This window comes from Oncorhynchus mykiss, chromosome 17 (genome assembly GCF_013265735.2).
Source record: "Oncorhynchus mykiss isolate Arlee chromosome 17, USDA_OmykA_1.1, whole genome shotgun sequence".
Classification (NCBI taxonomy): Eukaryota; Metazoa; Chordata; class Actinopteri; order Salmoniformes; family Salmonidae; genus Oncorhynchus; species Oncorhynchus mykiss.
The window spans coordinates 27,272,812-27,282,168 of record NC_048581.1 but is presented as its reverse complement, the minus strand read 5'-3'; the positions used below and the strand labels follow the sequence as shown (position 1 = coordinate 27,282,168).

The following is a 9,357-nucleotide window of genomic DNA, read 5'->3' as shown; positions in this document are numbered from 1 at the left end:
TAATATGTTCAGAAAATGTAGATCAGCCTACTACCAAATGATTTGTAACGTAAGTGCCTAGGGGCGGGACCAAATATTCATGACGTAGTACTCAAATTGCTGTCTGATTGGTTGATCTGGGTTTGGCGCATTTATTTGAACATACGGAAGCGGTAAGTTACACAACATTTAAACATTTGGCTGCGCGTGCTGATTAATGTTTAAGGAATAGCTAAATCAAGAAATTAGCGTGAAAGTAAGCATGTTTACAGTAACTTCCTCGGGAAGCTATTATTGTCTTGTTCAGAAGCTCATATCAGAAAGTGAAGTTCTCTAACTAGCTAAGTCTATGTTGTTGCAATGTGTCAACGGTTGTGAAAGTGCTACTTTATATAGGTAACTAATTGCAGCACCTGCTGCCATCTGGCACTTCGAAGACAAAAGTGAAAGTAACTTGAATGATATGAATGCCCTTGATGTTATGACAGTAATGGTGACATCTTCAGAAAGGTATTTGATGTATTTATTTGTATTTAACTAGGCAAGAAAGATGTGGTTATCGCCCTACTTGGCCATTGAGAAGAAGGCAGGGTGCTCCAAATCCAATGACATCACAAAGTACTTCAGTATAACCGCACAACCTCTTGGGAGGAAGAGCCTTATTTCTGAGCAGGTGAAAGAGAAACCTAAGATGGCGCCTTGTCATATTGGGGGGTCTTATGATGAGGTGCCTCTCTCTGTGTCACGGTCAAAAAGTAGGCTGCACAGATTCAAGCAGAACAGATACCCCAAAGCAAGAACAAGCCTCATCAAGGATAGCTCCTGCTCAGACCCTCCTAGTAATGTTATAGTGATTTCAGAGTCAAACTGCTCCAGTGCTGACACAGCATTCAGGAGCAGGGCAGTGATGGGGTCTGTGGACCTGGCTCAAGTCACTGGCCGATGCCATGGAGCAGGAGTTGGACTCGGATCTGGTCAGAGTGAAATAGCATGTACCCTCACAATTCAAGCAGCGGTGCAGTCTGCCTCCGGGACAACCAGGGTCTCGGATGAGAAAGTGGCATCCATTTTCACCAGGAAACGGGACACTAATAAGGCCAATAGTCCCCAACACTCACAGAGATGGATTTTGAATTGGTGTTCCAGGTCAACACTTAAACACAACCAGGCTGAGAGGAAGGGGTCAATTACCTCTGGCTGGAGAGAGAAGTTGTCAGGGACTGCCCGCAAGGGGTCTCTTGAAGAGGTCAAATTGTCTAACCCACTGTTCCCAGTGAGAAGAGTCTTCACTATGCTGCTGAAGAAATACAAACCTAAAATTCTGGAGTCAGAAAGTCCCGGTAAGATTGAGAGACTATAGTTGACTCTATAGTGTGGTGTCATATTCTAGTATCAGATTCCGTCTTATTGGTCGCCTTTTCTTTCAGAGACAGAGATAGGCGCTACATCTACTAGCTCTGTAGGAAAGAGGAAACATCAGAATGAGAAGGAGGACCCTGAAACCGTACACAAGCGCCAAAGGTCTAGCCCGGGGTTAGAGGAGACCAGCTTGACTGGGTATAGTCCCTCTTTAGAACACCAAGTCAGGGGGTCTCTTATCCCCTCTTCCAGGGGTCAGCCTAGAAGAAGCCGGCTGAGCCGAACACAAAGACTCAGGCAGCAACAGCGGGAAAGTCGAGGTCTGGGGATAGGTCATGAACTGACCCCTAACCCACCAAACCAAGCAGAATCTCCTCAGAAGGTGTATCCTGCCCAACCACAGCAATGCCTTAGGAGAGGTGATGATTCCTAATACATTGTAGTTTCAACAACAATCAGTATTTACTTTTCTTTGTCCAATTTTGTATGTCCTAAATATGTATGTCCCTGACCACTAGGATACAGAGGTGCTTTAGCTCGGTCATTGATTGGGATCTGCCATAGGTTTTTAAAATATGTACCTTTATTTTTCTGTTGTGAAGTTCACAACATTGAGGATTTGCTGTGGACAGAGAAGTACCGCCCTCAGCACTCCAGTGAGGTAATAGGCAACTCTGTCTCTGTAAAGAAGTTACACAGGTGAGTTGCTAACACCACTGTTAGCTCCTTCAATGTTTAGCTTTTATAGTATGGTGTCTTAAATGCATTTCCTTATTTCTGTTTGCAGTTGGTTAAAGAAATGGAAACGGAGAGCTGACTGTGAAGAGAGGAGTAAAGAGCGAGACAGGAAACTAGAGGAAAACGCCAACAGCAATGGTAAAAATATATATTTGTTTAGATGTTATGAATTGATGGGGGAAAATGTGTCAAATGAAACCACCCACTGTATTATAAAAAATCAAGAAACATCACTGACGATGAATCTTCCATGAATAACATTGATTGTAGCGTTGACCTCCGGTTTGGCTGTGCAGACTCGTGGGACTGTGGTGAGTTCCAGGGAGAGGCTAGAGTGGAGGAGGACGAGGAGGAAGATCTGTGTAGCACCATGCTGATCACAGGACCTCCAGGGGTCGGCAAGACTGCCTCAGTATACGCCTGCGCTCAGGAGCTAGGCTTCAAGGTCAGTGTGGGCTACTTGGAAGACCTACAGTCCCATTCACATGTGTAACCTTTTATTTAACTAGGCAAGTCAGTTAAGAACAAATTCTTATTTACAATGACAGCCTACACCAGCCATACCCGAACAGCGCTGTGCGCCACCCTATGGGACTCCCAATCACGGCCGGTTGTGATAAAGCTGGATTTGAACCAGGGTGTCTGTAGTGCCACGTCTAACACTGAGATGCAGTGCCTTAGACTGCTGCGCCACTCGGGGAACCCGAATAGGACCTACTGATTGGTGTTAGAATATGGTACAGAGACATTCCTCTATTTTTAACTTTTAAATGACAGTTTGTGGGTAATTGGATAAGATGGGTAAAGCAGAGAACCAGGAGAGGTTGGCTCATGTTCATTCAGTCATATGATTCACCAAAACAGGTTAGCTTTCATACAGGTGTATCCAATCATCTTCTAACCTGTGTAATATATGTACGGTGGCTGTCTTGACTGCTCATTTCCTTGGCCTCTCCAGGTGTTCGAAGTGAACGCCTCCTCCCAGCGCAGTGGTCGCCACATCCTGACTCAACTGAAGGAGGCCACCCAATCTCACCTGGTGGAGATCCAGGGAAGCACCACCTTCAAACCATCTCATCTCAGTAGCTACAACAACACTTCAACTAAATCTGACACAGTAGCTGGTAAGTACACCCAGCTACTGAAAAGAACTTTATTGCAGTCTAAGCATAACCATCTACTGAAAATCACTTATTTAAAGTGACAGGAACTATTTTGTATGGTGTTTGTCCAATGGAGACTGTGGGTTACATCTATTTTGTGCTCTCCTCACACAGGTAAAGTGGCCTCTCCAAGAAAGGTTTTCTCATCCTATAGGAAGAGGCCTCAGCCCCCTCGTAGCTCCCACCATAAGAGAGGTGGCAGTGCAGCCTCCATGATGCTGGCTAACTTCTTCAAGAAGAAGAGTAATCCAGAGATCACAAACTTAGATGGGCCTTCGTTATCTACAAAACAGGATGAGCACCTACCAAACAGTTAAGAAAAACAGGAAACACCTTGCAAGTTTAGTTAACCACACATAGGCATGTGTGGATCTTGGGAGGCTGGTGGGAGGAGCCATAGGAGTACGGGCTCATTGTAATAGCTGGAATGGCATGAATGCAACGGAGCCGTGTGGTTTCCATATGTTTGATGTGCTTGATACCGTTCTATTTATTCCATCAATTACAATGAGCCCATCCTCCTATAGCTCATCCCACCAGCCTCCTCTGGTGTGGCTATAGTTAGTCTTTTTGTTTAATTGTTGATATTATTTCCTACAGGTTTTGTCTCGCTCAAGACCGTGAAGAAGGCAGATATTATTAACCCTCTGTTAGTCAGTCAACTGTCACCAGACATTGAAGAGCCACCAACAGGTAGCCGGAGTAAAAGGATGTCCACATCACTCATTCTATTTGAAGAGGTAAACCACACAGCAGTCAGTTGTATAGCAGTGCTATAGGTTGCAGACTAGACTGCATAACTGTAGTTTTAATGAAGTGACCGAGCTGCACCTGCTCTCCCGCAGGTTGACGTCGTATTTGATGATGATGTGGGATTCCTCACAGCAATCAAGACCTTCATGACGACAACCAAGAGACCTGTGATACTGACCACTAGTGGTGTGTGTATATACTGCATACTGAAAAATATGAATTAAATTGGATTGAAAATGACGAAGTTGAATCATAACACAAACTGTCTTCAGATCCCTCCTTCAAGGCAAAGTTTGACGGCAACTTTGAAGCGATCCTTTTTAAAACCCCTTCAGTAGTGAGTCAAGCATCTTGGCACCATTGCATCCCCTCATCTAATGTGCATGGTATGGTATGAAGCTGCTACTCCATTTAGTTTCTGTCTGTGTTGTGCACCCTCCCAGGTGAACGTTTGCAGTTATCTGCAGCTGCTGTGTCTGGCTGAGAACGTCAGGATGGATGCTGGGGACATCACCTCTCTGGTGACCCTGAACCAGATAGACATCAGACGTAGCCTATTGCAGCTGCAGCTCTGGGTCTGCAGTGGAGGAGGACAAGCATCTCAGAGGGCAACCCCACTGAAGGACCCTGCAGGTGGTGTGCATGGAAGTGAGTGATGACAAACTATTAACTAACTTCAATGGCTAGGTGTGTTAGTATATCACATGTATTGTGACCCCTTAGTTCTTGGTCCCTGTCTAAAAGAGTTTACGTCAAGTCTTACAATTGAATCACTTGATTGTTTTGGATAACCCTAGCTCTGGATGTTGCTGCAGTGGAAGACATTGCAGTGGGTGAAAATACTTCTCCCCGCCATCCGCCCTGTGACGTGGGCTGCACTCAGAGCATGCTGGGGCTCCTGAACTCTGGCCTCGGCCATGACCTGCAGACCACTCTAAAGGCACGTCACCTCAGAGGCCCTGTGAACTTGAACTAGATGAACATGCAATGCATTTATTCAGATAACAACATTGAATGACAGTATAACTGTATGAGGTGCCTTTCTCTTTGATTCCTCAGTGCCAGTCCTGGGCTAAACCAGACACCATCAAGCTGATGGAGATCCTTACTGAGAGCTGGAGGAGAGGTGTAGCTTTGCTCTACTCGAACCTGGAGCTCCTCCTTCCCCTACCAGTCAGGACCCAGCCCAGTCCTCTCCTCACCCCAAAGAAAGTGACTCGCCCTAGGCTTCAGAGTGAGCCAACACCCCCTGACATCCACCACCCTCAGATCCCACTGATCCTGGATCAGACCAGTCCAGTTAAGGTGTCCTCTGGCTCCAGGCTGAGGAGAAAGAAATGTGTGCCAACATCTGATTCCAGATCAGCTCACAGCATGTTAGTAAAGCCTTACAGAGCCTCACTGTCTCTGAGGGCTCATCCAAGTGTATCAAATATTACTGAGACTGTTAATGACAAACTTCAAACTGAGAAGGCGGCAGATGGCTTGGTGTACCACTGCTTAGATGCAATGACTGACTTTATGGACCTCATGTCCTTCATTGATACCTCTCTACAGAGTGAGTCTTCACATAAGGCTGGCCCATGCAGACCAGGGGCTTTTCTCTGGACAGGGGCAGAGGTTAAGGATGGACTGCTAGATGAGATGAGAGAGGAGGATGGGGGCTGTAGGTGGTGGTGTGAGAGGACTTTGGAGATCCAGGCTGCAGTAGAGGGCCTGGGTTACCACAGGTGCCTGGCCAGGGTGTCTGAGGGGTGGACTGGATCCCAGAGGCTGGAGGGGGAGCAGAGGGGGAGGGTGATGGAGAAACTCACCCTCCCTGTCACCCCACCCAGACAAAGTTTCAATGTCAATCAGACCACTTCCTGTGATCCTAGGTGAGTGCAGTTTCCTGATTTGTTCTGGTATTTTTTCACTGTAAGAAATGCGTTGGCGGCTCAGTCCTCTAAATTACCATACATGCTTATGTGAAGTTAGTACTCAAGTTTAATGTTGTCAGAAATTAGCATTATTACAAACAAAACCTTGATATAAGATTAAACTTAATAGAACTCTCATTGTAAAGCTCCAGTTCCATTGAGTCAGTGTGGTATCTCAACAGCAGTTTGTCTTCCAGTGTGGTCGAAAGGAGATATGACATCATCAGAACCGTCCTCTCAAGCAAAGCCTTCTGCACCTTGGGAAACAAGCAGGCTGTTGCCGTGGACTACCTGCCTGTCCTCCGCACCATGTGCCAATCGGAGAGAACTCAGCAGGGCCAAGGCCGGTGAGTCAATACACTGCATGAGAGCACCTTATTCATTTCTACTAAGAGAAAACAAAGTTAGAATTAAAAGGATTGCGCAAGATGACTTATGAATGCTGTTTCTGCATTACCTCAGCAGTATTCACCTTGGCCTCCCTAAGGCTACTGTAAGACTCCTTGCAGATGACTTCCCATGACAATGACCATTTAAGCCAGCAAGACTACACAAACAGATCTGCAACATTTCTGGCTCTACACTGGATGACAGGAAGGTTAATGCCATCATCTCTCCCCATGTTAATGACTTGTGATTTAGTGAATGTAGGCAATATGGATGTTCATGATATATTTTGCTATACACTTATTTTTTCTTACACTGAATGGTAAATTTAAGTTTACTGTATTCATTCAAAATGTATAATTGAAATAATCCTATTCATGCGTAAAAATAAAAACATGTTACTTTTTATTTTAAGCTGGTTCAGTGAGTTGGTGTTTAAAATCAGTGGTATTTCAGGCATCAGGTATTTCATTAAACATTTGCCCACAAAGGTACAGATGTAGGTGGTCACACATGACAAATCATCACTGTACATATTCAAGCCTGTTCGGCTTTACTGGTGGCCCTGAGAACATTTCTATTCATGGGAAAGTGAAGAAAGCCTGATGTGTGGTGTCTGTACGAGGAAAGGCTTGAGTACAGCTGCTGGGGCCTGAACTGACACCTCAAGTGCAAAACCATCTGACTCTACAGGTGGGAAGTGTTGTAGTATACATTTTAAATATAAGCTAGTGTCAATTTCCATCAAGCCTCCAATATGCAGGTCTCTGGTTAGCTCTGAACTTCGACACCACCAGGTCACACATACTGTACACAGTCAACTAGTTTCAGTCTGGTGAAAATGGAGCGTGGAAATTGTCGCTGTAACATTAACTCGATTCACTGAGCAGCTCGTAAAACGCCACAGCCTGCAACATGGCATCACACAGCTCCTCCCCCCGACTCCGCCCGCCCATCTGGAAGGAATTCCTGTATTTCACCAACAGGTTGTGAGGGAATGTCACCCTCGGAATCTTCTGAGTCACTGACTCCGTCATCATCTGTTGCATCGCCTGGGCCCCGCTGGTGCGGGAGTCACCCACCATGAGGCCAAAATGGCGGCCGACGGCGGTGCGCATCATGTTGAGCACCTTGGGTGGAGCAGTGTTGTCAGGCTGGGTGTAGCGGGGCTCCAGCAGGGCGAACAGCATAGCCTCCACTGTACGCATGTGAGCCATTACTGGGTACAGGGCAGTGTTCTGAAGGGAGATGGATGTCTTTTCCACAACGAAGAAGTCAGCTGTGGGGAGGTGGGATACCACACTGGATATCTGGTGATGTTATGGCACATAATGAGATGTGATTCAGTACAGGAGTTAAGCTATTTGGATATTACAGAGTCAATGATTATGTGCTAAGCTGAAACCTAGCCCTGTGACATGGCTGTAGACTGACACCATAGGAGTCTCCACAGTCATGTCTCAGGGCTAACCTACTTACCCAAATGCAAGAATACCTTGGTCGGAAACATTCAACTTACGTCATCCAAGTAGGCAGAAGCCATGTAGGTTCCCTTCAGAAAGTTGTGGCAATCCTCATGTTTCCACTCCAACACGTTCATGCCACGATCCATGTGCGCCCAGGCTATTTTATTCACTCCACACACAATGGACACTATGGAATTTGCTTCCTGGAAGAAAGATGGATTAATACACATGTAATAACACTGATGTATTTCTATGGTGAAATGACAGCGGGGACTGACCCTGTGGGCTGCCAAACTGTGCCATCAACATCCAGACCTCAAGGCCATCCGTCTAGCTAAATAATCTTACCTCTAGCCAGGTCCTTTCCACCTCTGGTCTGATGAACTTGGCTAGCTGGATCTTTACTTTTCTTTTCTCCTTCTTCTCCGGAGGGTTGAGGATGGAGTTGAAGACAATGACTGCACTTTTGTGTTTCAGAAGCGGCACATTTGTGACGCTTTCGAGATTTTTAAAAGGTCCATTTCTAGTCCTGTATTCCACAATGTTGACAGACTTGCGGCCACGAAGGAGCTTGACAGCAGCAAGCTCCGACTCTGCCGCATTGTTGAGGAGCTGCAGAATGACACCTCGCTGCTCTGACGTGTAGTATGCGTCCAGCGACTTGTCGTCGCAAGGAGTAGTAGATGAAGAGAGGGTGTCATTAAGGGTTTCAAAGCCTGCGACTGGGATCCGACTCCTCCAGCAGCACGTGCAGTTGAGATACCGGAATTCTAGTTTGGGGAGTGAGCCCTGGGGTTGGTAGAATAAGCCATACTGCCCTGCAAGAATAGATGGAAACACATAATAGGGGGCGGTATAATTTGTGGAACGTTCCAACAGAAATCTGTTGCAAAAACTTCGTAAAGTACAAGGTTGTCAACAAACAACGCATACAATGTAGCATGACCTAGCTAACTAGCTGCCGAATAGACATCAACTCACCACGTAGTTTATTCTTTAAGTTTTTCCATAGGCTACCAGAGTGAGGACATACATTTTCGGAATAAATGTGGTGAGTGAAACATGAATTAATTAAATAGCCCACTTCCTACCCGGTATCAACTTTGTATGCCGTGTTTGTTGGCAACCTTGTTTCCGCAGTTTTTGGAACAGATTCCTGTTGGAACGTTCCACAAATTATACCCACCCGCTAACAAATAGCACCTGAAAAAAATAATTAAGAAGTTACGAGAAACTTGACAGCTTGAATAAAACATTTGTGCATACCTCTCCGGGCGATCAAAGACATAAATCGCCTTGCAACCCACATTGTAATCGTGATTTTACAGATAATTCATTCAAACTTTTGCCCTTTCATTGTTCGCCGATCTCACGCCGATGCGGAAACAAGGATCACGCATACTTCGTTCCGAGGCACTTCATGTTCCCCCGCTCTCCAGGTTATTTATGCTGCATTTGAAATCTCACTGACTTTCATCTCAAGTGCCTTCGTTTTTATATATTAAGATATTTTATTTATTTACATTTCAATATGAATATGAATTAACTTTGGTGACATTTTCAAGGCATTATATATTATCTCGATATATGTTG

General features: G+C 45.5%; 2 protein-coding genes across 6 annotated transcripts; one reads left to right on the top strand and one right to left on the bottom strand.

Annotated features, from left to right (window-relative positions):
• Positions 1–114: 114 nt before the first annotated feature.
• On the top strand, positions 115–6,710 carry LOC110493570 (ATPase family AAA domain-containing protein 5). 5 transcript variants are annotated; one of them, XM_036949508.1, is made up of 16 exons: positions 115–152; positions 521–1,319; positions 1,407–1,757; positions 1,941–2,037; positions 2,126–2,214; positions 2,373–2,521; positions 3,035–3,200; positions 3,354–3,551; positions 3,840–3,979; positions 4,085–4,178; positions 4,265–4,329; positions 4,436–4,640; positions 4,790–4,932; positions 5,052–5,869; positions 6,109–6,258; positions 6,374–6,459. In XM_036949508.1, the coding sequence occupies exons 2-16, from the start codon at positions 530–532 to the stop codon at positions 6,432–6,434; spliced, it is 3,516 nt and encodes a 1,171-aa protein (XP_036805403.1). In that variant the 5' UTR covers positions 115–152; positions 521–529; the 3' UTR covers positions 6,435–6,459. The 5 variants fall into 5 exon arrangements, with proteins under 5 accessions (XP_036805403.1, XP_021423595.2, XP_021423596.2 ...); XM_021567920.2 differs by lacking the exon at positions 115–152 and adding an exon at positions 163–235; XM_036949509.1 differs by lacking the exon at positions 115–152 and adding an exon at positions 264–375.
• tefm (transcription elongation factor, mitochondrial) lies at positions 5,961–9,187 on the bottom strand. Its single transcript, XM_021567926.2, has 4 exons — positions 9,031–9,187; positions 8,113–8,582; positions 7,818–7,967; positions 5,961–7,608 (listed from the first exon to the last, which is right to left on the bottom strand). The coding sequence occupies exons 1-4, from the start codon at positions 9,071–9,073 to the stop codon at positions 7,168–7,170; spliced, it is 1,104 nt and encodes a 367-aa protein (XP_021423601.1). The 5' UTR covers positions 9,074–9,187; the 3' UTR covers positions 5,961–7,167.
• Between the last annotated feature and the right edge of the window lie 170 nt (positions 9,188–9,357).

Excerpts from the sequence above, each read along its gene's own strand:
- LOC110493570 (XM_036949508.1), top strand. The coding sequence starts at position 530 with ATGTGGTTATCGCCCTACTTGGCCATTGAGAAGAAGGCAGGGTGCTCC. Across the intron at positions 2,038-2,125 it reads TCTGTAAAGAAGTTACACAG|TTGGTTAAAGAAATGGAAAC; the intron begins GTGAGTTGCTAA and ends TTCTGTTTGCAG. Across the intron at positions 4,179-4,264 it reads TGTGATACTGACCACTAGTG|ATCCCTCCTTCAAGGCAAAG; the intron begins GTGTGTGTATAT and ends AACTGTCTTCAG.
- tefm (XM_021567926.2), bottom strand. The coding sequence starts at position 9,073 with ATGTGGGTTGCAAGGCGATTTATGTCTTTGATCGCCCGGAGAG. Across the intron at positions 7,968-8,112 it reads TGGAAAGGACCTGGCTAGAG|GAAGCAAATTCCATAGTGTC; the intron begins GTAAGATTATTT and ends TCTTTCTTCCAG. Across the intron at positions 7,609-7,817 it reads CTTCTGCCTACTTGGATGAC|ATATCCAGTGTGGTATCCCA; the intron begins GTAAGTTGAATG and ends TAACATCACCAG.